This window comes from Phalangium opilio, unplaced genomic scaffold, assembly GCF_054372755.1.
Source record: "Phalangium opilio isolate 3A_F unplaced genomic scaffold, DU_Popi_V2 ptg000105l_1, whole genome shotgun sequence".
Taxonomy (NCBI): Eukaryota; Metazoa; Arthropoda; class Arachnida; order Opiliones; family Phalangiidae; genus Phalangium; species Phalangium opilio.
In genome coordinates, this window is record NW_028324207.1 from 3690451 (window position 1) to 3718085 (window position 27635).

The 27635-nt window shown below is 38.4% G+C and overlaps 1 protein-coding gene across 1 annotated transcript in view; it reads left to right on the forward strand.

Moving 5' to 3' along the window:
• Window positions 1-15038, forward strand: part of LOC149625333 (zwei Ig domain protein zig-8-like) — a 198727-nt gene extending 183689 nt beyond the window's left edge. The window contains exons 5-6 of the mRNA XM_089852144.1: window positions 6519-7302; window positions 14394-15038. Coding sequence (XP_089708270.1) covers window positions 6519-6640 — 122 coding nt within the window. The 3' untranslated portion in view covers window positions 6641-7302; window positions 14394-15038. The remainder of the gene's footprint in view (window positions 1-6518; window positions 7303-14393) is intronic.
• Window positions 15039-27635: the final 12597 nt, after the last annotated feature.

Genomic DNA, 27635 nt, shown 5'->3' on the forward strand with positions numbered 1-27635 from the left:
TAAAAGTTTGTGTTTGTGAAGTATTTTACGAATTAGAGGTAAAAGCAATATTTGCAATAGATCTCCAAGAATTTAACTAATATTATCAGGTATTTTGAAGCAATTTGTGGTAGTGAAGTGTTTCACGAGATAGAGCGAAAAATGCCACCTGAAGTTAAAACTTGTATCTCTAAATTAATGACCTAACTTTACCAACGAAGTAGCTTGCGGAATAATTTTAGGTGTTGAAAATGCAGGACGCACGATACGTTTAATAAACGATCTTTAATAGGGGAAAGGTACGTGATTAACTTTACACCTTCAATAAGGAGATGATGTTATTCGGGAAACAAATGTAACAGTAAAACAAAAATTATGGATTTAGAGAATACCATAATTTGAATATAGTAATTACCAACCAAGATGGTTCATGATTTCAGTCTGTTTTGCAATCAGTAATTTAATTTTCACTATCATGTGATCTCGTTTTTTAAAAAAAGACCCTTCGAATACATTAGATTAAGCATAATTTAGAGAAATAGAAAATTTTTCCGGGATGACGTTGAAAAACCTTTACAAGTTTCATTCGTTTTTTTTTTTCGTTTTCCTTTATGGGGGTGCTGCTATAAAATAGATAAAGCTCTTGTCCGAAATTTCTTCTTGGCCTGAGCCAAGTTTGACTCTAATGGTTAGATAGGCGACGAAGGCGTTTGAAAAATCGAATAAGGAGACCCCTATATTGGACGACCCCGATCGAGTTTGCCCGGCGAGTATCGATATCTCGTATACCTTCATTTTCGCCAGTTTTCCATCACGGATAAAAAATTTCGTCGCCGCGTCTATTTCCCAAGGCACCGTCGCGAAAGAAGTACTTTTCGCAAACTTTATAATCTAACCTCGTAGACGGCGGCTTCGAGAGATCGCTCCCGCCCAAAAACCCTCTATTTTTGCTAAGTGTCATCTCCACCCTATTGGAATTCGGGACGGGCTTTTCCAAGTTCTTTTTCTTTTCGTTCTTCCCTTTCCCTTGAAGGGGTTATTTGTTCAAAAATCCCTTAAGCCTAAAAATCTTTACACTCGGATAAACCCAAATGAATGCCCATGGTCCCTCGTCTGAAAATCTCCTCGGCTCGACACCCTAGCCTTCCTTCCTTCGTTCCTTTAGCCCAGATTTCTATTGACCTAAATGACGCCTGACGCTCTGAAAAGAGAATTCCAAGAATAAAATGATAGAAAAAATCCCAGATAAGAAGAACCCATCCGAACAAAAACTTTCTCTTCTTTGATTATATTGATTCCTAACCCTATTTTAGAACCACCTCGAAACATTTTGTGGATATACTTAACGCGTTACTCGCGATTTCGTCACGGAGACGTATTAAAATCATCGGAAATTTTAAATTATGTTAAAACAGCGTTTCCCAAACCTTTTCGAAGTCACAACACATTTTTAGGGGATTCATGATGTTATTTATTTGGAGATCAGAATACATAATTTTGAAGAATTTCTAAATGCGGTTTTGTACTTTAAAAATATGATTTTATAGCCTGTGCTAAACAATGTCACTCGACTAGTCTTCTAGACACAGTAGGCCAATAGTGAATTAATACTACCGCATGGCGTGCACGTTTGTCAGAAATAGTTTTTGCAATTTTCCTTGATATGGAATCCATTTACGTTTTTTATGGACAGATATTTTAAAGCTGATCTAAAAATCTTACAATAGAGTGTTTTGTCGCGACATGACCTTTACGTAACGCTGTCCTAAAACAAACCAAATATTTCGTAATGCTCATCAAATATATCCGAATATATCAAATTCCCTTTTAATTATAAACAGAAAGCTCAGAAACTGAAATAATTAACGGAGCTCTGCAGGGGAAGAGGGACGAAAATAGGAATATTGTTGTTTGCCTAGAGGCACCGATAACGGTAACAGGAGCTCAAGACAGAAAGAGGCTGGACAACTCTTGCTACCTCTAGCGGTTACATTGGGTAAGAAAGTAAATACGTATAGTGGGTGGCCCTTATGCGCAGGTTTATCTGTATTAAATTTCCCAATTGATCTGTTCGTGTCAAATAAATTCGAAATTGAATTATTGATTTTCCGAACTTGTATCGCAAGTTAAATTTAATTTTCAGTGCATGTTATTTTTAAAGCCAGTGCCACACATTTCTTTATTTCAGGGAGTCCCGAACTAGTATTATATGAATGGGTTTATTCTTTGAATTCGAGCACGTGTCACGGAATGTCGTCTGAAAAATCATGTCTCGTACCTCTGATAAACAAAACGCCCACCTTTATACATCAGAGGGCAGTGTTTTCCAAAGTTTTCGATGTTACGACTACCCAATCATAAACATAACAGATCTTTCCATTTGCTTTTTCGTATTTCATAGTAATTGAGATTATTTATATTCCAACTTAAAATTGTCTCGTGGCGTTCAGGTGTTTTAATAGTATATTACGGCTATTTGGTCAAAACGATTTTGCAACAAATTTCACAATACAATACAAAGCAATATTTGAGAAACACCACCATAGGATGAAGTCGTGTGGCAAAAAGGCTAACATTTTCGACACAGGGAAAATGTGTGGTGCTGGCTTAAGGTACACCTTTCGAATAATTAATTTCTATCTCTCTGGGGAAGCAAACAGTAAATTGACTGTTTTCCATTCATAACGAGGTCTTTGTTCTCTAATTACCTTGTAAGAGTTGGAAATGTATTACTTCCTTATCTAAACAATAGCTCTAGTACGCTTCAAGGACCGGTATAATTACATCTCTGCGTGCGTAATTGTAGAAACGGTGAATACAATTTGGCCAGGATCTCTTAATTTTCTTAGATGTTTACATTTCGCAGTGACTCGAGGAACCAATTTCGTCTCTTCGCGTTTTTTTTTCTCTCCCTAATTTTGGCCAGCTAAACTTAACCTGATCGATGTAAAGTGCATGATTGTATTTAGTATTAGAGACGAGCTTGGTAAATAATTCGACCCAACCCTGTAAACAGCAAGCAAAGTCAGATTTTGAAATCCGAAATAGTGAAAATAAAATTAGAATGCTTTTTAGGAGTGGTAGTTAACAACCAAACCTCAAACACAATTTCAAAATCAAGCCGAAATTATTTTATTTTTTTTGGATTTTAAAAATTCCACAAATTTAATTTCAATTTAAATTTCGAAATATTGCAAATGATTTGACTTTAGGAATAGTAGAAAGTGAGACAGTAAGTAGAGAGCATGTAACGTGTGATTCGCGTTGCCTTCCCTGATACACTAAGGTAAAATGCATGCATAAATTAAATCGTGAGTACGTAAGCAAACATTATATATACACCAGGTTTACACAATGAAAGCTAGGGTCACAAACAATCAAAAATATTCTAATACCTCAAAAGCTGAACTGTTTTCATCGCTGAAAAGAAAAATATAACAAAGAACGCTTATTTATTGATCAAATAAACTAGAAAAAACCCATCATACATTGCATTACGGAAGGCTTTCATCAATCCAGTGTTTCACTTTATTTTATGTCTATTAGCCTTTGCTCTTAGTCAGAATTTTTATTAAGTTAACCCTCGGTAAATTAGATAGAAGAAGGCTTCATTTCTACAGCTTATGAAGTCAAAACGTAAATTTCTTTGTCATTCACGAAACCATTTTCCCTCTACATCGAGCGAGATTCAATAGAGATATCTCTTTAAACTGCAGTTTTTACAGAATGTTAATTCAATAAATCTTTAACATATTACTTATCATCGTCATTAACAGGCGAAACCCTATCTTCCTTATATATTTATTATATTAAGAAAGTACCATAATAAAGGGTTATATTTCCAAAGAAGGTGAATAAAGCGAAAGAATGCAGGGGTTAGCCATTCCCTGAATTCCCATTTCAGATTATTTTTCACGCGTTTTCATTGAAGCGGAAATGTTCTAGTTGTTGTGGTAGTTGCAATCTTGTTAGGAGCTGCCCTTGGGCAGAAAAGCAAAAACTTGGAAAGAGAGAAAGAAAGGGATTTGCCCAAGTACAGGCGGGGATGGGAAGGTTCAAACGGACCCGAGCACGTTGCGGTTTCGTCAGCTAAAAAGAACGAAATTGGAGCGGCTCTCTCACGGCCTCGCGTCGTCTATGATATATCGGAGCCCTTCCTTCGCACTCCGGTTTCTTCTTACGAAAACCGGGATTGAAAACGAGATTACGCTTTTTCTCCTTAAATCCCGTTGTAAGGGAGAAACATCTTTCCACCGTTAGTAATCTAAACCAGGGCGCCCTTCCCGTAATTTTTGTTTTATCTTATACTCTTAGTCTCGCGAGGAAATAAGCGTAAAAGGAGATGATAGAAACCCGAGAAGTCTTACACTATAGACGAGAGTCACGAGCGTGGTAACTGCGCGGGGGAGCGGGAGGGTAAGCGAAGACGTATAGGAGAAAGTACGTCGGGGCAGACTCTACCTAACGGAGAAAGGGTGCTTCCTTCGAAGAACGAGGAGCAGAGACGGGAACTCGCGTTGCGACTAATCCGATAAAAGATTGATCTCCCCGTAACAAATTTAAGAGGATCCTTCCGACGTACGCGTATCCCTCCCTGATGTCGTTTCAACGTAAATTAAGATGGAATGCGAAGAGACACGCAAAGCTTTCTTTAAAATTAGAGAAGGATAAATTTAAGTTGTTCTTAAAATGTAAAGGCGGCATGTCGAAGCGTAACGTTTATGGTAATTTTCAAATTTTCGACTTTGGGGTGCGAAGTACATCTTACAAATATGAATATATTATATAAACATATATAGTCAATGCGACGTGACAATTTTAGTAGAGCGTATTTCGTGTCTGCCATAAAGAAACTGGCTTTTATTTATACATATTTAACATGATCAAATTTTGATTAGTTATAATGTATGTCCTGGACAATGCAAAGATAATTCAAGTCAAATCTTCCCCCCATATAATGGCAATACTTGTATTAGCGCAAGTTTCGTTCTGGACGAACCCTTTGAATGATAGTCACCGTTTCAGAACTAATTTAGTATATTTAAGAGTATAGCATCCCTGTTTTTTTCTTTTTTCGTAAGTTGGGTGTCTCGTAACTAAGGATTACTCTTCCATGCATTGTCCACTAATTGTTCATTTTCTAATGACTGCAATTACTGATATTGGGGTGGTGTAGTGGTTATGTCTTTGGCATTGCAGCAAGAGAGTCCAGGACTGTGGCTCCGGTTGAGAAACCTGGGAACAAACCCTTTTGCGTAGAGTTTGCAAGACCTCTGCCCACTTGTTAATGAAGTTTTCTACCGTGGTCTTACCCGGTTTCTTCTTTCCATCAAACCTTGCTGAGGTTAACGGTAATAGTTAGAATTGGGCGCTGTTGGACAAATGTGGCATAGAGGCTAGCCATCTCCCCCTCTATGGCTTGTAAAGGGATCCACCGTTAAACTAGAAACAGACTTAGTGTGGACATCACTTCGTAGCCAAAGCTTAGATTAAAATTATTATTGTTCAAATTATATGAAAAATAATTACTACTTTCTAATTCAAATGAGTTTAACGTTAATAGACCATTCCAATAAATTCTTGAAGAGAAACCAACGCACAGAGGAGGGGCCGCCATATTAGGCTTGTTCCCCTAGGTGCGATGACAAGCGGAGCTCGCGTTCGCTACAGACGGGAGGCTAGTCAACTCACACTGCCGTTTCCGGAGCTTCTTGACCCGAGGAAAATAGACTAATATGTGACGGTCCGGCCCCTGTGCAGTTTGCTTTTTAATTGAATAACAGGAATGGTCAATTTCAAAAATGTCTACCGTTTGGTTTCCCGCTTTCTTCCATCTTCAGTATTACTTTTTCCAGATGAAAATAAATATTGGACAGTCTAACCTCTTCTTCTCTGTATATTTACTAATTGTCATGATTGATCAAATGAACCGTGATCATATCTTCATTTCATGAAAGTGTAAAAGATCTTGATAACAGACATTTTTGATCGGATTTTTTTAAAACCAGATTTAGAATTTAGTATTTATTAATTGGAGAAACGGTTGATGCAGCATTGTTAAACACAATGAAATAAAAGTGACATCATAGTCTATAAGATATTTTCCCTAAGTTTGTCACTGGTTACTGAGAGCTTTCCATGAAGTGACGTAGGTGTAATTTCATAGATTCTTGTAAAGCGGCTCCTGATGAGGCGCTGTTAAAGGCTTAGCTCAGACTAAATAGGAAGATTGACTGCAAAACCGAGTGTAGTCGTTCTCGAACTAGCTCATAGTAAGTCTCAAGCCGTATTATATGAAGTGTCATACTTCTGGAAGATATCTAATAAACTTATTGTGAAACATATAAAACTTTTGTTAAACGTTGATCAAAATTATTTTATACTGGGTTACATTTGTAAGGGATATAAACACTTATTGAATGATAATAATTGTAATTCGATATGAATTCGCTGGATGAAGGTTTGTTTTCTTGTTAATGGTAACATTTAGGCCTACGAAATAATTATATCTTGAAACCAAGATATTTACTATTTTTCAGGTGAAAAACCAGCTGCGATGCAACATGATAGTGTTCAGATTAACTCTAGTTCCAAGAAAAACTCCGGAATACGTTCATTCATTTGTCTTCTTCTATGGACTATCTTTCCTTTATGGAGGTAAAAAAAACGCACATAAAAAATAACTAATCGCGATAAGGGACACACTCACACGCTCCCAGACAGCGATTTCAGGACAAAAAAAATCACGTTTAAGCATGAAAAAACTTTTCGGAACAATAATACAACGTGCAATAAGACTGAAAAAATACGTTCATTTGCGATCGGTGTTTAATACGAAAAAAGACGTGAAAATTGAAGTTTTTACAAGGTGATTAAACACTTGGATTTCAAAATGTGCGGTGAAAAAGAAAGACACCGCGTAACAAAGCTTACTGTATAACTAATATATTATATATTATACTCATCGATGAATTCAAAGATCAACAACTAACTGTAATTTCCCTTAAGTGCCTTCATCTCTCGGTTATTAAAAAAAGAAACAAACAAACAAACAAAAAAAAATAGAATAAAGAAAACAAGGTGACGTCCCAGCTAAATACATGACGACTATCGGTGAATTTAATATTACAAAAAAAAAAGAAGTTATAATAAGAAAAGAAATGATTCCTTTTTGAAATTTATTTTAAATTTTTGGGAAGATTGTCCGTTATCTTGGACGCGAGTCTTCCGCCCTCTCAAGAAGGCCATGACAAGGGAAGGCGAGGCATCGCGTCGCCGAACAGATACTCCTTACTGAGGTCCAAGGAGCACAAATACATTAAGGTAAGATAATGAACCCCTATTGACGTGTTAAGGGACAATGAAATAAGAGTTTGATACTTATGGGTAAGTGGTCAGAAACGGTGATGCAGAAAAGTACTTATCGCATCAGTAGGTTCATGAAGTACTTGACGGGTTTGATTAAATTTCTCGAGTTGGCTTAGGTTTCACTGTTCATACATGAAGCAAATGCAAAGAGTGTCATGCTTTTAGATTTAAAAAAAAAGGATTAAAAAAAATTATAGAGCTGATAAAAAAATTTGAAAAGAACTTTTTGAGGGAATTTAAAAACCAAAAAGAAATATTCTTTTGGGATCTAAGCTTAAGGCTACAAATTAAATAAACAGTTATTTAACACCGATGGGGGTAGTATTGCGCTGTTGTGTTCCAACTATATCCTATGGTTTTCCTACTGGTGTTGCTACTTTACACACATGGAGGATTCATACCATTTACACCACTAGGCCAGGATTCCGGGTGGACAGAAGCAGACTGGTTTGTGTCCTCCTGGTGTAAATGGTATGAATCCTCCATGTGTGTAAACTATCCATAGAAAAATCCAGGTTTCTGTGATCACACGCAATTCAATACTGAAATAAATACATCAAAGATTTAAGTAGATATTTTACAGGGTTTCATTCTTTGAAAAGATAGCACTTATGATTAAAAGGTAAATTAAGTATGGTCAAAGCAAGAAAGCGCAAACTTAAACTGGTCAAATTGATATACTTTGATGTTACCAGAAGTAAGATGAGACTAGAAGTGAAGGGCTCTAGCATTAGTAGTAGATCCTGGCACTAGTGAACAAATTTGAGGATTTTATGCCGCTTCCTACGCGCCTACACTAGAGAGAAAAAAATTCGTCGAGTTCCAAAAGTTTCCTACCCCCTTCCCCTCAACCTAAAGCCGCGGAACACGGACGCCTGTGCTTGAATCTAGTTCGGCCGTCTACCGCCACGAGCGTCTCACGTTTTGGAGGAAAATTTCAGAAACCGCTACCAGAGGGCCAACCGTTGGTGTGTTATAGAGTATTCACTTTCGCCGAGTGAACAATTTGGTTACCTCGATACTTCTAGTCTCATCTCACTTCCGATGTTACTTTTAATAACCAATGGTGACTGTATATAGAACAAACTACCACCTTCTTTAAAAAAATGTTTAACTAGCCATAATAATATAAAATGTCTAGATTAAACTGTAGACCAGAGTATTTCAACCTCTCTTGAAAACGCTTTATTAAAATGGACCCCACCCAAGATGATAGTTCTCTCCCTTCGATTTTCCTAACACGAAGCTTTTTGTTATTTTACTAAAAGTCACAAGAATTTGCGAGAAAGTAGTGGGTGGTGCGGGTATTAATTTTAATATTAGCTTTCGAGATGTCGTTATTAGAAAATCACCTTCAGCGGCAGCTTGAAAGGCGACTTAATATCCGCAAGACCTTGCAAGCTAAAGACGTGGAAGGGAGGTCTGGTGAGGATGTAAGAGACGGGTAGTAATCTCTATATCTCGGAGAATTTGACGCCCTCACCTTAACGACGAGTACGCGACGCTTTAATAGAAAATTGGTTATTTTCGCGTCATTTACGGAAGATGTTTTGCAACTTTGCGCGAAGTAATATTAAATAATATGGAACACACCGAAAATTCCTCTATCGTCTGGATGTTAATGCACCAACTATTTACGTACCTCTAAAAACCACTAAACGCAACATAGATGAAGAAGGGTTTTGTCACAATGCGACGAAAACGAGTAAGGTATGATTTTTTGTGATGTCCTCACTAAATCTCCAGAATATTTCATTTAAAATATAAACAAGCTGCCCCAGCAGAAAGAACACTTGCGCGGGATATGTAAGATAATAAAAAAGTGGAGAATTTTGAAGAATAGTGCCTGCAACTCCTTTTTCTTTTTTTTTTACTCGTTAGACCGTGAAAAAAAATATGGTGCTAAATTTTTTTGGCGCAAATGATTATTAATGGTAGAAAATCAAAATTTAAAAATCGTGTAAAAATGGCGGGAAATTCAAATTTGACATGTTTGCCAATTGAACTAACCGAACCGAACCTAACCTAACGTAACGTAACCTAACCTAGTATATGTGAATTAACTCAAGGTTTAGTTTTAGTTTTATTTGTAGGTTTAGTTTTAGTTTTATTTCCAGTTTATACATGTGTTTAACGCCTTCTAGTGACATTTTCCCAAAAAATGTTTGAAAATTGTTTCCTAATATTCTCTTTATTATCATTGCACCATCATTGGCCTAGACGCCATACCTCCAGTTCTGACTTCTGAGTCTGATAAATAATAACTTAACAGTAGAACTCGCAGCAGACAGCTTTAAGTCTTTAGAATGAAAGTTATGCCCTAGCACCATTCCTAAACCACCGCACCATCACGCGCTTCGGAGGAGGCGGAGTCTATTTACCCTTTTTTGTGGCTTCAACTAGAATTCGTTCTGGTGGAGTCACCAAATTAGTGTTTACTTTTAAAATCGAAATCGGAATGATGGGGATAAAAGCCCCAAACACACGGTATTTCTGTCGCCATACATTGCCAAAGCTAGAGAGAGAGACCTTGAAGGAAGGGGACTCTCCCCCGCACGAGTTAAAAGTTAAAATCTTATGTATAGGGTGTACCAAAAAGGGTGGTAGGGCCGAAGTATAGTGTTATGATTTTAGGTGGAACATGTTCGGTAACATTTTGCTATAAGGGCCACTGTTTCTATTTCTTACGGATCACCCCTTAAATGTTAGAAAGAAACAGAAAGACAATGCTAATTTAATTAAAGAATGATCAGCAAAACCCAAACTTGGAAACGGTCATTAGGACTGTAAAATGTCATAGAATACAAATAAGTGCATAGAACCCGTTTTTGGAACATACTCTATATTTGAGCAGGATGTTTCTGTGTTTTAAGCTTTTTGCTAAAGCAGACAGGCTTGCTGACTGTTAGGCAGGGCTAATTCGCGTCTTTTTTCGTAAATGAAGGCAATATGTTATTTCAAATAGCGCGCCGATTTAAACTGCCGTGGCGACATCTAGGCCAAGTTCAACCAACTTCTTATATTTCGATTACGAGATGTGTAATAGTGTTTAGTATATACATAGAAAACTCTTCCTGGTTTTTGACTCCTTAAAACCCCCGAAAAGGCCAGCTATTTTAGACAGGTTTAAATAAAATACTCTGGAGATTTATGGGCTTGTCTTGAAAGTCAACAAGAAATCATAGTGATGCATGTGAGTACACATCGCATGCCTCTATTAACCTGTTCAGCTTAGGAATTTTAGGCGTTTCGCAAGTCTTCAGGTTTGAAATACAGTTCGATTTGGTTTTACGGATAATTGACATTTTTTTCTATTATAATTTGGGGTTATCACACACTATGTAACGTACAGTACACTATAGGATATGGCCACTTGGTATCAGGGAGATATTAAAATGCGTGATGGAGATTGTGAATGGGGTTTTGGGATTAAAATAAAGATTTTTGGATTTATCTGCGCAGGCACACATAAGTTATTAAGCATTTATAATTTAGTTAAGCAGGTGCTGCAAATTCGCCAGCATGAATCGTGTCCTCTTGTCGCGTTTTAATTCGCGGTATTAACATACAGAAAAAGATAGATGCGAACTTTGCCTTATCTCTATTTTTTGTGTGACGGGTGGAAGGGCAAAAGCGAATAGACGTTCAGTTTGGTGTGTTGGCAGTAGGCGAATACCAAAGATGTACGTCCGCTTTAAAACCCAGAGTAATTCTTACAAGAAAGATTTAAATAGAGGATAATTATTGGTAAGGCATATGCGACAATAAAAGTCTTGCAGAAAACCTTCCGATACGATATTGGCGTCGAGAGGGGCAGCGGTGCGTTGGGTAGATTTTTTAGCAATGTCTCTCACTTTATTCCTGTGGAAATTTGCTTAACCATTTATAAATAATACATAAGTCTTCACTAACGGTAATAATTATGAGACGACTAGTGTTGGGTATGGGTACTAGTATTTCCTCTTCATCTAACACTCTCTACCAAGAGTAACCTATCCCCTCAACTTGTCATTCTTCAAATAGTGACTGGGGTTATACCCAATATGTGGTGCCAGCTTAGCGCAATTCTAAGAAATAACGAAGGGGTGTGTGTAAACTGAGAATAATCGGTATAGCTATACGCCCGTAACTCCATTTCTCTCTGTTCACCATCTCTCGAGATTCCGATCCCTAATCACTGAAACTATTTGTAGCTGGTTTCTCTTTACCGTTTTCCTGTGGATAAAAGATTGAGCAAAAACTAAGTCAGAGGAAAACCAAGAATAAGAGTGAGAATTTTCAACGCCTAAAGAAAAAACAAATAAAAAACACTTGGAAAAGGTATAGAGGCCGTGGCTAGCGTCTCAAGTGGTTTTAGGCCGTCGGGAACGCCAAGTTATTAATGGCCAAAGTTAGAAATGTCTAGTAAGACCCCAAAAAAGAGAAAGAAATAAAAGAGAAATCGGAATGGGGCTTCTTTTCTTTTTTTCGGACCACTAAACTGGCACGAGGCTAACCTAATAGCTACGAACTCTAGCTCTGCCCTGCCATCAGAGAAATGGTGAGGGGACCCTCACCTTAATTAGATATTTGAAAAAGTTGTTAGATGAACTCCAATTTACCACAAATTAAAATACATATTTGAATGAGTAGTTCAGATGACTTGTACGAAGCTGGAAATCGAGAAACGGATCTTAAACACGTTAGCTGCTTGTCTTAAAGGAACTTACAACTAGGATGAGACTGAAATGAATGATATTTTGGCCTGCCTTAGCCAACAGCGGTAACGAAGGTACTATCAGACAGCTATAGTAGAAACGCCTTAAAGTGAGAACAAAGGCTGGTATCGATGATGGTGTCCAAACTGCTAGTTAGGATGGTTTTAAATTTAGCTTGGAAAACCAGTTAGGAACCGATTTTAGTGTAAAGGCTCTTTCAGACGATCCAACTTTTTGACTCAGCTTGATGGGTCCACTCGAGGTGAATCAACTAGTTGGATCGTATGAATTGAAGCTGGATGAGTTGAGTCACCAAAGAGTTGGCTAGGAAAAATTGGATCAGTGACTCAACTTTTTAAGTTCATTTCTCCAGCCAATCAAAATGAATTACAAAAAAAGCCTTTTTCGCGGGTTATTTCGTAAGTGCCCAGGTAGGTGGCGCTCAAAAAGTTCCATTTGGCGATAAAAGTTTAGTCGCGTGAATAGGAAGGATTTATTTCACTTTTCCCTTCAAAAGTTGGGCAAGTTGATTCGACTTTTTGACCCATCGAGCTGAGTCAAAAAGTTTGACCGTCTGAAAGAGCCTTTAGTGTGATCATAGCTATAATTAATTGATGCTATTTGTAAATTTTTGTTAAATTTCGATTTTGATGCAAGGCCTGTAAGCAAACACTATTTAATCTAGCGAGGACTCCCTTAGAAAACAGCCTTGGCTATTCTCGTCTCACTGCTATCCGTCGAACTCCCACCCACTCTCTGCTATCAGTCCATCCGTGGAGTGGTAATTGTTTACCCCGGAAAGCGAAAGAGCAAATGGCCCGCTTCGTGGTCCACTTTCCCCGCGTAGCTACATACTAATAGTTACTGCCTCGCCTAAAGACATTGACCGAGCCAATAGACACCCCTATCAAAAAAAGCCATGCAGCCATGACTAGAAAAACGTCGCAGAGAGAATGAGTCTGGGCGTATGACAGCGTGAAACTGAAACGCAACTTTCCAACTCAATCCGCAAGCCCTGTGTACTGTTCCAAGTACCGTAGTTGTATTACGCGACTATTATTTTCCCATGAAAGCCTCGCCGCCTCCAACGGTTCAAGGCACAGACAATTCGTATTGAGCAGCAAAGTAGGCGACCGATTTTTGAACTGTACTGAGGCGAATAAAATATATAAAGGGCGAAAGGATAAAATATGGCCTTGAGGCATCCGCCTTTCCTTTCGCCCTGGAAATAAATGTTCCTGTTCGCTGACAGATCACGTTCTTAAAAATGTTGTTCCCACGACTAGTAATTATTTAAAAGTCGTTCTAGCGCCTAACTCCAATGGTAGCCACTGGAAAAAATGTCAAAGTAAAAAGATTTTATAACTGGCCTTCTTTTTGCAGTAATTACACTGATATTTTATATCTAAATATTTTTATCAAACGCAGTCGTAGTTTGATGGTCTAATTTTTTTTTGCATTAGTGAGAAATTAAACTAAACCAAACAAGATAAAATCATTTGTAAATGTTATCTGAGTTCGAAAATATGTACCTCTTGAACGTTTAGATTATCTATCTCTTGGATTCGTCACCAGCCTCGTATTGATTTGCTTTCAGGAAAGTTCAGAATCCCACATTACGAGATAGTTCCAAGACTACGAATGTTAATCTTGGGCCCAACTAAAAACCCACATTCAGTCAAGGTCGAGTACCTACATCTCAGAATCCGCCTTAAATGCCAACGTAAATTTACAACCCCATGAAACCAAACTTTCGTTACGATTCGGGAGCTAGCTCAAATCTTATGTTCGAATAATTCTTACAGTATATGTAGTGCACCTAATACTACGTAATTTTTGTTCTCTCAATTTGTTTTAATTTATCTTTTCTCAAAAACCCCAGTCAAATAGATAAGGTTAAGGTATTACCATTCTAGCGACCTGATAAAATAAGTACAATAATAAATGTTAGATGTAAAACCCATGTTTTTAATTGCGAGTCTATAATATAGACTCTATATTACAGAGTTAGCACACTCTTGATTGGCTTTTTAGCGGAAATCTTAAAAATGTTGGGAGCGTCCAGTTTCAGACATTTTACAGACTGTGAATTTTCTTAAATTAAGTCTAGCCCCGAATTTGATATCTCAAACTGCTTTTAGTGTTTTTGCTGCTTCATAACCTAAATTTCCAGCCAATCTAAAAAATGTGTCTACGCCTTTTATTTTAGTTCAATATCGCCCACGACATCGTAGGTTGAAGAAATTCTATATATTTTTAATAAGAAGTCTAATGCGACTTTCGTTAACTTGTTCTTTTTGTAAAATTTTCTATTATTAATTAATAATTTGTTGCTTAAATATTTTTCAGGTTTTTCCACAAATGATTTCGTTTCTGTAGATGAAGATTGTGACAAGTCAACCTTTTCACATATACTAGATGCGTATTAACCAAATCTACCAAATACTCAAAACAATACTCCCCCTCCAGATATACCTATAAAGAATACAAAGAAAAAAAGCGACATCGTGCATGTTAATAATTATAATAATATATATGTATATATAAAAAACTTTGGCTCAAAGGCAACGACCTGTATGTATAGAACATCGTAATATAATTAAATTATAAAATGCTAAATTATTAATATAAAATATTTGTAGAAAGGAAAAAAAATATTATACTTTTCATTCGGTGTTGTCGAACTGTTTTCGTGTATAAAAAAGCAAAGAAAAACAAATAATTATTATAATCAAAGTCCCTTTTACGTCAATCCTAGTATTAAAATAAATCATGTGAAATACGCGGGGAATACAAAGATACGGTTCCATTCGCAATATTCCAAATTAAAATAACGTAATAAGAATTTAACAAAAAGATTAAGGAGATTTTTCAGTTTAATTATACGAGAATTCGTAACGATAACGAGACTAGTCAATATTAAAAAAAGAGGGTTTTATAATGTAAAAAGAGTTTATTTTAATAAACAAGTCAAAAAATTCAGTGCCAATTCTCTTTTTCGGTAGAAAATAAATTAAAACCGTTATTGATTTAAAATCAATTGTTTTCAAAATAAAATGTTTCCATTGAGCAAAATATATTCTGGTTTTTGTCAATGATATTTGCAATCTTTGTCGTAAATAATGTTAATTCTAGGTAATAATCGTATTCTGCTCCATCGATTGTGACGCTCCTCTTAACCAAAGGTCTGTAACATTTTTTTAATTCAGAAGTTTAGTAGTCTATTTGAATTAAATATTCAATTATGTTTTAGCAAATATGTTTTATGATCATATATAAGAATCTTGAAATTTTCATTTGTTATATTCTGACTATTTTTCATAAGAATTTTTTATCTGGTAACTTAAATGATTTCAATCTTTAAGCTGACTACAGATTTTAATCTTTAAGCAGACTACACATTTCAATCTTTAAGCAGACTGCACATTTCAACCTTTAAGCAGACTACACTCTCTAACCAATAATAATAAGCCAATCACCAGAGAGTACAGACCACACTTTGCCCAGGGCCGGAAATAAGCACAGGACACGGGATCGCTGAACATTTTGTAAAATAAGTTTTTGGTACTTTTGATGGCTTGACTATGAAGATGCGACAGTATTTTTGCACACTCCAGTGGACTATGTCCTATAATTTTTCCAGTCAAAGGTGGTATCACTGGACACATGTCCCATAAGAATTTTTCCTTATTTCCGGCAGTGACGTAGCCTCGTAGTGGCCAAAAATCAGAAGACACGTTTTTTAAAAGCCTTAGCAAATGGTTAATTTTCTGTGCGCTACCTCCTTATATGTTCTCTTGGCTTAGAAACAGGAATAAGAAGGAAAGTAATTCCTTTAGTTATTTTGTAATACTTTACCAGTAAAGTTACTACAGGCCAAGTTAGACCTTACCGAATTTAGTTATGTAATATATTTTTGGTTAGTTTAGACTAGTTCTGCTTAGGCAAGTCAAAGTTAGTTAAATTATGTTACATGGGAACGGCTTAGGCTTAAGTTTAAAGTAGGTGGCTAATGTTGAGGGAGACAAAGCGTTGATACCATAGGTATATTTTTCACCCCAGACGGTTTAGTCCCCGAAAACATCAGACGGAATACCCATTTTGATGCAAAAGAAGAAAACTGGTGGTATGTCATAATCTATTGCCATACCACATGTCAAAATCTGCGCGAATCACAGGATGCAGGAGTTTTCTTCCTCTTCACCACAGAACCTCTAAAAAAACTCATACATAATGCCCATCAATTGCAGATGCCTACTGTGCAGGCATTGTCTAATCAGCAGTCAATTAGCTAACCTTATTTTACTCTTGGTGAAGACAAGGACTTTATTTGCTTGGAAGGACTGCAGACTAATATTTTGGTTTGCCAATGCAGCAGTTGTAACGCGGACATCTGGCTATATATATATATTTTTTTGCATATGAAGCCATGGGGATTTCGAACTGAAAACTCAGGTCCAGCAAACTTTGCCTCAGTCAATCTTTTGGCATATATGACAGCTTTCGCATTGCCTTGGTATCCAATTCGACCGGGAACCCACTGCAGTTAGGCCAGATTAGATAAGGTTGGGTTTGGCAATGCTAGTTATTGCTCGCGTTTTGAAATATGTATAAACACTCTCAGCAGACCAAACTGTCCAGAGATCGAATGGTCCTAAAAAATCTAATAAGCGTGCTTATTTTTACGTATGTGAAATCTTTTGCACTTACCCTGTTTCGCGTACCGCAAAACAATTCTCAATGGTGAAAAAACTAGTCTTTGAAGATGCAATACTTATTAATAATACTTCCTTAAATTCTCTAAAACCTTGATGTTTTTCCTTAAACATTTGGGCGGCGCCGATTCGGCGTCCAGCTAGCCTCGAATCCCATGGTGGACCTAGCTTAATACCGAGGGGTTAGTCACTTGCATAATGAGCTGTACAAAACCACAGAAATCGATTACTTCATTTCTGGAATTCTTAGAAAATCATCAGTAATCACATTCATTTTTGCGGGTAATCAAAATAAATCAGATATCTTCGATAATCACGAGAAATCACGTGGAATCTAGAGAAAATCTGAAATAATCTTTTTTAATCACCTCGGTAATCACACATTTTGTGAAATAATCAAACAAAGAATTCGAAAGTCCAAAAGTAAAATCGAGATAAGGTGAAATAGAAATAATCAATCTATAATCACTGAATTCATCGTAATTCACGAAGAATCCAGTGGTAATGAAGAATTTCACCAAAAAAATCAAAGGAATTCAAAAAGAAATAACAATTAATCTGCGGAAATAACGGGGAATCAGTGTAAATGTTATGAAAATCTCATAAAAATTCGTAATCACTGATGCACATAAAATTCAGAAATCAGGTGTACAAAATTCTTGCGAATGACTAGCCCCATGGTTAATTCGACAGTGAGGGAGGAGTGTGACTAATTTTTTAACGTGTGAGAGTGATGAAAATCACATCTTATGTAATCATATCTTAGCACATTAAGCTCATAGCATAATTTAACATCACTGAGGGTATTTCCCACGGCCAAATGAATTTGCAAGTGCAGTTTCGCCAATTTTTCCACAGAGTTGTTTGCGTTACGAATTTATGAAAGGGGTTTCTTCCTGTTTTTTCCTTTTTAATATAAGCGGAGGGTGTCTTCTGCTTCTGCGATCAGTCCCTAAATTTGTGGTAACATCAATTCCGAGAGTTAGAAAGGTTTCAACAAGTACGTCTATAATTTGCATAAAGTAGTTTATGTATAGATTTCTATGTTGTTTATTAATTCGTGATTCGAGATCGATTTTCAATAGCTAGGAGTTGAGCATCTGGGGAGTCCCATGATTTAGTTAGGGAAATAGAAAGAATTACGTATAATGATTATTATTAGATATATCCGTTTATTTGAGCTACATTGGCTTAATACTCAATTATTTAAATTCTATAAATGATGAGAGATAGAGAAAATGCATTTCGAGGTCCATAAAACAAACGCGGAAAATCGGTATTAGCGCGGTACTAAAGCGATCAGCAATCATCCGATAATTGGGCATTCACCCAAAACCCCAATAGAGGGGTTAAACATTAATATTATTCAATCAGTCGCTACAAAGACAGGCTTCCCGCGTGCAGTTGACTAACGATTATTAATGAGCTAGTCATTATTAACCTAGATTCGAATTGCTATCGGCGGTCTAGGTCCTTCGATCCAAAATTTCCACGTAAAGCTATTTAAAGAATATCTTCCCCGTTAAATTTCACGTTCCCCTTTGAACGGGGAGAGAGAATGACGATACCGATCGAAACCGTCGCTTAAGCCCAACCGACAGCCCCGGCAAAAGCAAACTCTACTGATTAGCGAATCCCCGAGATTCTCCACTACACGACGAGACTAGATATACCGGATACCAGCTATTTCGGTTAATAGCAATTTAAATTCGTCTTAGACGAAAACACGAAATTACTTTTACCGATTTCTCGAGAGAGAAAATGCGAGCGGCAATGATTCATTTATTAGGAAAGAGCTCTACTTAGGCCCCCCGGCCATCAGAATGGTAAACTTCTAACTTTTAACTTGATTGAATTTCTAAGAAGATGTATATAAAAAAACTGAAATGCAACCTAAGCACGAATTGCATTCCTCCGTTAAAAGTACCCGATTTGATCAGATTTTGTCTCCCTAAGCGACGTGTTCCCTTTTTTCAAAACTAATGGTTGTTTATTAAAGCCATTAGTAGCGTATAAACAACAAGTATGACATTGTGAAAATGCTCAATATCTTAAGGAAGATTTGTTGCCACGTTATAGATTGGGGCTTTCTGTGAAACTGGAGTATTGGACTATTGGTTCTGTCTCAAAAGGAATCGCTTCTCACAAAGTATTGATTGATAACAAGGTGGCTGGCGAAACGTGGGTTTAATCTATTTTATTCAGCGTCATACCTATTGTTGCTGCGTCACTTATGTCAGGGATTTTAATTTTAGAAGTAGAAATAGAGAACGGTTAGTATTTACTTCAGTCCGACACATAGCCCAGTAAAGAGACCCTCCCTAAAACACGTAACGTCAAGTTATAATTATCTCTTTGGCTCACTTAAACTACGTTTTGATGACGTTGCTGATGGGGACGGCGAAAAATGCGTAATTCCTTTTTACCTCTGTCACTATGAACCACCTCTTCATTCATACCCTACCCCCCTTTTCCGGGGAAGGGGACCGGGGCTTTGAGTACTCTGTTCTTCATTCCTACTTCTAAAATTAAATCTATTGCTGCTTATGTTAAAGCCAATCTAAATAGATATCCAAGGTATTTTTACTAAAGCCGATGGTATAACGTGTAATTGACTATTTTGGTTAAAACGTACGTTTTAATACTTTGTCATGTTGAGGCCATGGTCATCCGTGTCTAATTTTATGCCCATTTTAAATAATATTCACTGCATGTATGATTTGACCTCTGAAACCTATTTAAAATATTACATGAAAAAACGCATGGAAAGTACCACTTGAAGATACTTTCCACCATCGCCCCACAAATTGCAAGGGCTCCAATTTCAGTTTTTTAACAGACGTTTTAGAGCGACTGGAGCGGATCCTCTAGAATTTAATTTTAGCATCCCGGTCTGTCCCCTTGAGAATTATCTTGCGACGTCTTTAGTTACCTTCTCTATTAGTCGCGATCAAGGACTTACGCTAGCATGAATGCCGTTCTTGACGAAAGGTTAATGTCAGAGAAGGTCATATCAAAGAGAATACAAGAAGAGGAGCTGAAGATTGTGCCTTTGCCAATTCTTTTAAAAAAGGCGTTTTCGTATGTTAGGGAACTGCGTCCGGTATGTTTCTGGTGACTTCCTTTTCGCCTCCGGTTGTTTCTATTATCCTTTACTTAAGGATGACCTTTGAACCTTAGTATTGTAAGGGAATTTTTGTATAAGATGTGAGAGTGTGAGTATGAGTTCCCTACAAAGGTTGTTTTATATGGTCCGGGTAACCGCCAAGCCTTCACTATTGGGACTTGCGTGAGAAATAAATAATAGAGATTTAATAGGTCGTTGTCTAGGGGAATGGTCTTCGATATTTAATAAAATTTATAAAGAGAAATAGCTAGGTTTTTAAGGTTGCCAAAGAACATAAATTTAAAAGGTATTAAATTAGAGATAATACCGGTTGTTTTTTATCTATATCCAGATTATATTTTCTACACTTGTGTTTTTTATGCATCGCGGTCATTCTTGTAATCTTTATTTTTTATCGCGATGCCTTAACTATATAACCGGATAACATTCCGATAACGTTGTCAGTTGTTCTTAGTCTGTTCTCAAAGTCAGTTCAGTTTATCAGTTCCCTGTTATCAGTTCTTAGATAGCTGTGTATTGTTCCCGGAAATTAATAATAATGTTTAACTTAAATTAATAAAGAGTTTATAACCAGTTAAACCCAGAGTCGTTCTTGCGTCAAACAACAACAGGTTATGGGCCCAGCACGCTTCCACTGCGCAGAGGTTTAGAAGTCATAAGAAGTTCAACGCCGGGAAGATTATCCTTGAAGGTGCGGAGTCAGAAGAAGAATGGCCGGAAATCACCTGGGACGAATCGAGACGTTAACTAAAGATAATTATGATACCTGGAAAATGCAAGTGGAAGCCCTGCTTCAGAAGAACGACCTCTGGGAGTACGTAGATGGAACTTCAACGAGGCCAACTCCGGTACGGGGAACGGAAGGAAACGCCCAGGCGGTCGCTACCTGGGACAGTAATGATCGGAAGGCAAGAGCGGACCTAATCTTGTCGATCAGTCCGTCGGAGTTGAAGCAAGTAAAGAATTGCACGACCTCACGGGAAGTATGGCAGAAGCTCGAATCCATCTACCAGTCCAGTGGACCTGCCCGGAAAGCCACGCTGCTGAAGAAACTGACCCTCAAGAAAATGAAGGAGGGAGAAGATGTCCGGGATCACCTCCGAGAATTTTTCGATGCAGTAGACAAGTTGGCTGACATGGGAGTAGCTGTAAACGACGACCTACTGGACATTATGTTGTTATACAGTCTACCAGAATCGTACGAGAACTTCCGGTGCGCAATAGAGTCCAGGGATACGTTGCCTGATCCGGAAGCCTTGAAAATAAAGATCCTGGAGGAATCGGACGCCAAGCAATCTAGGGAAGACGAACCCGTGCAGAATGCGATGATGGGCAGTAACCACTTTTCCCGGAAAACTGCAGAAAGGGGTAGAGGAAGAAGCTTACGTGGACGAGGAAGCACGACCTTTAAGTACAAGTGTCATGGATGCAGGAAACCCGGCCACAAGGTAGCCGATTGCCCCGACAGAGACAATGGTTCAGAAAGAAAAACCAGAAAGAAGGAAAACGCCCATCATGTACTGGCAGAAAATTTGGCCGAGGAAGAATTCGCATTGCACCTGAAGGGTGATCACGATTCCTGGTGCCTGGACAGCGGAGCCACCTCACATATGACTTCCAGCAGAGACTACTTCAACGTTTACCAAGAGACCACGAAATCTTTAAACCTGGCCACTGCAGAGTCAACGAAGATACGAGGTGTTGGCGAAGTAAAAGTACACGCAACGAATGGCAGCGACAATCGAATTCTTCGCCTGGAACGGGCCCTTCATGTCCCGGATTTAAGAACAAATCTCCTATCAATTGCCAAGATGACAGACAAAGGACATGAGGTCACATTCAAGAAGTCGCAAGCCTGGATTAAAACGGCAACCGGGGAAGTGATTGCAGTTGCTGACAGAGTTGGAGACCTTTATTTCCTGAGAAAGGCTGAAGAAACGGTCCATGCAGTGCAAGCGGAAATAAAGCCTAGAAGCAACCTGGAGAACTGGCATTTCCTACTCGGTCACTTGAACGAGAGAAGTTTAAAGGAAATGGCCCGGAAGAATTTGGCTACGGGACTCAACATTGAAAAAGATGGGAGCCTGGGAATCTACCAAATCTGTATCAAAGGAAAGCAATCGAAAGAGCCGTTCCCGAAAACCGAAGATAGCCGAACCTCACACGTCCTGGAAATAGTACACTCTGACGTATGCGGCCCGATGAGAGTAACGTCGATGAGCGGAGCCAAGTACATCGTCGTTTTCACTGATGATTATTCCCGGTGGAGTGAAGTCAGCTTTCTAAAACACAAGAGCGAAGTGTTGAAAGCCTTCAAAGAATTCAAGCAACGAGCTGAAGTGGAAACCGGGAGAAAAATCAAGACCTTGCAGTCCGACAACGGAACCGAATACTGCAACAATGAATTCGACAGATTCCTGAAAGACTCTGGTATAAAAAGAAGGCTCACCGTACCATACACCCCGGAACAGAATGGCATTGCCGAAAGAAAGAACAGAACACTCCTAGATATGGCCCGATGTATGATGATACAAGCGCAACTTCCACCATCATTCTGGGCAGAAGCGATGGCCACGGCTAATTACATTCGAAACCGTTGTCCTTCCCGGAGCATAAATGGAGAAGTACCATTTACCAGATGGACCGGAAAGAAGCCATCCCTGCAACATTTGAAGATTTTCGGCGACAAAGCTTTGCTGTTGGACGAAAATAAAAGGAAGGGGAAGTTAGCAGCCAGGAGCAAAGAATGCGTTTTCATCGGCTATTCTGAAGTCTCGAAGGCCTATCGACTATGGGTTCCGTCCGAGAAGCAAATTTACCGAAGTCGAAATGTCAAGTTCCTGGGAGAATTTAATAAACAAGGCGGATATGATGATTTCGTCACTCCAGAAGTCAACCTGAAATACGGAAGCAAAGCTAAAGGCGAAATCGAAGTCCCGGCCACTACACACGCTGCAAAACCGCCAGGCGGAGAAGAACTCAAAGACGTCAAAAAGGAGTTCAAAGATAAAAACCCGGAAGAATCAAATTCCCAGGAAAACGGCGACGTCTTTGAAGAACCGTCAGAAACCCTCGTTCTGAAGAAAGGTCCCGGAAGACCGAAGAAAATAAGAACTGGAGTACCCGGACGACCGAAAAAATCGTTCAACATGATTCCGAGCGTCTCAGAAGAGTCTACTGAAGAGGCTACTGACGAGCAAGAAACCCTGTCTGATGAGTCAGCAAACCTAGCCATCTTGTCAGAACCTTTGTCCATGAAGCAAGCCCTGGCTTCTCCGTACGCAAACGACTGGAGGAAAGCAGTAACGGAAGAGTTCGTTTCGCTTATCAAGTGCGAAACCTGGGACATCGTTGATTGTCCGGAAAACCAAAAGGTCCTTGGAAATCGTCTCGTCTTCCGAACGAAATACTTACCCAGCGGAGAAGTAGAGAAAAGGAAAGCCAGGCTCGTAGCGAAAGGTTTTGCCCAGAGACCAGGGATCGACTACCAAGAGACGTTCGCACCCGTCATTAGATCCAGCTCAATAAGACTGCTTATGGCCCTTGCTGTGGAAATCGGTTTGGAAGTCCACCAAATGGATGTCGTCACGGCCTATCTTAATGGCGAACTCGAGGAGGAAATATATATGGTCGTCCCGGAAGGATTAACAGAATCCCTCAAAGAAATCGTCAAGTCAACCCGGTTCGACAAGTCAATCGTTGCCAGAGCAAAGAAATGGACCAGCGACCTGGAAGAAGAGGGACATAAAGTCTGTCGCATCAAGAAATCCCTCTACGGCTTAAAACAATCGGGCCGCCAATGGTACAAGAAGTTACATCAAAGACTTTCGGAAATTGGAATGACACCATTGAAGAGCGACCCCTGCTTATACGTTTTACGAGTCGCGGAAGATGTTATGATCATTGGAGTCTACGTAGACGATCTGATCCTTGCAAGCAACAACCCGGATTGGATGACTGATGTAAAGCATGAACTTGGGAGAAAATTCGATATGAAGGACCTGGGGCCAATCCATCACTGTCTCGGAATGGAATTTCACCAAGATCTAAAACAAAATACCATCCGGATTTCCCAAGCGAAATATGCAGAAACGGTCCTGGAACGTTTCAACATGCAAGATTCCAAAACAATAGCGACTCCAATGGATGCCAACAACAAGTTGCAAAGTCCAGAACACCCAGTAGCAGAAGAGATCAGTCGTATTCCGTATCAATCTCTGGTCGGCTCTCTCATGTACCTGGTAGTGTCATCACGACCGGATATGGCGTATTCAGTCAGCGCGTTGAGCCAGTTCAACACAAGTTATGACGAAACTCATTGGATTGCCGGGAAAAGAGTTCTGAGATACCTGAAGGGAACTCTTCATCATGGGTTGCTTTATCGGAAGACCGGATTGCCAATCCAAGGTTTCGTTGATGCAGACTATGGAGGCTGTCCGAAAGATAGGAAGTCATATACTGGATATGTCTTCAAACTAGCCGGCGCTGCAGTATCCTGGGAAGCCCGAAAACAGCGAACTGTTGCCTTGTCCAGTACAGAAGCAGAATATATGGCAATGTCCGACGCAACCAAAGAAGCCATATATCTCAAGGGACTTCTCAACGAACTTGGAGTATCAGTTCAGGCGATCGAGCTGTACAACGACAACCAGGGTGCCCAGAAACTCGTTCAGAATCCTGTTTTCCATGCCAGAACGAAGCACATTGACATCCGGCACCACTTCATTCGAGACACCTACGACCAGGGACATATAGCCTTGCGGTATCTACCAACAGAGGAAATGCCAGCTGACATCTGTACGAAGAGCCTGTTCCGTCCGAAGCATCTCCTCTGCGTCAAAGCCCTTGGACTGGAAATAATTAAATGACCACCCCCTGGATAGAAGATTGAAACCACCGATATTAAGAGGGACTGTTGTAAATTAGAGATAATACCGGTTGTTTTTTATCTATATCCAGATTATATTTTCTACACTTGTGTTTTTTATGCATCGCGGTCATTCTTGTAATCTTTATTTTTTATCGCGATGCCTTAACTATATAACCGGATAACATTCCGATAACGTTGTCAGTTGTTCTTAGTCAGTTCTCAAATTCAGTTGTTCTTAGTCAGTTCTCAAAGTCAGTTCAGTATATTGTTCCCGGATATTAATATTAATGTTAATGTTTTAATTAAATTAATAAAGAGTTAATAACCAGTTAAACCCAGAGTCGTTCTTGCGTCAAACAACAACATAAATAATAGAGATTTAATAGGTCGTTGTCTAGGGGAATGGTCTTCGATATTTAATAAAATTTATAAAGAGAAATAGCTAGGTTTTTAAGGTTGCCAAAGAACATAATGATTTATTTATAAAATAATTAACACACCTTAATGATATCTAAATATAGACGTACGTACGCTTCCTTATGGTTATACATGATTACCAACGAATCTTAAGGATTCTACTAAACAGAGATATTTAATAATGAAATGATAAAAATAACCCATTTGAATGGGAGGGATACTTAAGTTCAACTTTGGTCCTCGTGTTAGAGCCGATTCCAAAAAGGTGAGGTATCCAGGTCTGGCGATTCGTTATAATTAACGCGCACAACACAGATAATTACTTTTCGCATAATAGTTTTCGCGCACAACAGCGATACGCGATTCGGCTCGTGGTGGCTTACACGGGTCTATTCTACTTTACTCGGCGGCGTTACTTCGGTGCTTGCGGGCCCAACTTTTAAAGTACGGGGACCTAGCATTACTCCGGTTTAAAAATTAGTCGCGAGACTTAAACAGCTCGATCTTTCGCCGTGGACGTCCAAAGATAGATTAAAATGTTTCTCACTTCTTTTTGACCTGGTCCTCAGATTTCTTATTGTTCGGACCTTCTCTTCTGACCTCGTGTCGTATTCCTTTTTCCTTCTACGTCAAGGGTTTTCTCTGTACGTCAGAGGTGTTTTTCTTCTTTACCAAAAATATTATGCTTGGCAACATGCAGGTGTTTTTACTTAACTTATACTATGGGATAGGTTTGGCAACCCTGTTTATCCTAGTTATTTTTGAAAGGGAAACAACATTTACGTGTGGGGAGAGTTTAGTTTATAGGGGTCATCCCTGCAAGTTCAACAGCTGACCTTAGCGGAACGAATGGACTGAATGGGGCGAACAACCTCTGCAGTAGGTGGAACTCCCATTTTGGGTAGCTACTAAAGGGTTTGATTTGTCAAGGTATCTTGAATGCCCGCATTCAAGAGTCCCCAGCTGACCAAACAAAACCCTTAGTTTCTTTGAAATAGTTTGAATAAGTATTTTCTTTTATTTAGTTATTTTAAAATTAGGATCGAAAGGTAAAAATAGGTTTTTAAATTTTGAAATAATTTGGAATTTGGAAATAAATTTAATGTTTATATTTGACCATTACAGTATATTCATAAATCCAATGAACTTCAGTAAAATCGGACCCCAGGATAAGTCACGGATATGATGTGTTTGGTCTACTGCATCTTGCGTCAAACCAGGCGTGATCAAGTTGGCTCTGATATTCGCCATAATAACTTGAAAAAGCATGGGAAACCCTGAGTATGTGCACGGATTATTAACACTCTTTTAAACCGTGTATTGGACGAACATATTTTACACAATCAATTTCGCTTGGCATGCCACTTACGATGACTTTTCTATATTTACCTTTAGCCTGAAAGGTTTCGCATAGTTAATTAATCAGTGATTTATTTTAACATACTGAAATTGGGTCGATAAGAATAATATTAGAGATTAAAATTACGACCTAGATTCGACGCTGCAATTTTAAACTGTTCATTAAAATGTAAAGTTAAAAATTTCGACATTATATGTAATTTTAGGCTTTGAACCTAAAAGTAATTTTTAACATTTTTGCGCAATCACACTGCATACGCTCCACGCAGTTCTCAGGAAATGTGTTAGCGATTCTTCAGTACACCTAAAAATAAATCTATTCAAAATTTACAACGGCCATACGAAAATCTAAACGGGACTTGAGGGGTGATCTTATTGGTTCGCTTAGAAATGCGCAGAGGCAGAATTTTAGTGTCAGATTTTCTCAGATATAATGGCGGAGAAACTGTCGTTAGTGCATGGTTAGTGGTTTTCTAGGTTCTATATGACAAATAAAAAGGTAAATTAAAACAAACCGGCTAAAATTTTTAAAAGAAGCGTTTTAGAAGAGGAAAGGAACTAAAAATGGACAATACAACACTCGGGTAGCAAACAGTTACCATAGTGCCTACTCCCGTAATAACCCGTTACTGTAAACAAAACTTAGGCTTAAGACTGGAGTAAACAAAAGCAGACGAATGTTTTCGGTCAATTGAAAAATGTTAACTTTGAGTTTATTTCTGTTGACTAGATGGCGCTCGCTTCATTTTCAATCTGCCCCTTAACGGACGTATATATATATATAGTCAGCTTGTTTATTTATATTTAGGTCTATGGTGCCACGGTCAGAACAGTGTAATTGGTGCAAGCATCTTGTGTTTTACCTTAAGGCATCCCTTAAAGACAAGACTGAGAAAGATGGATTCGAAATTTAACCCAGTATCAAATTATTAAAGGAAGGGTGAAGAAGAAAGTCTATCGATTCTTCTACTAATTATAAGACCATTCTGCATAGTGAAATATCTCCAAATGATTTTAAAATGCAAATAAGTTCAGGTTTTATGGAAATTTAAAATAAGGACCTCCAACCAATCGCATAACTTTCCTGTTAACAAAATTTCCGT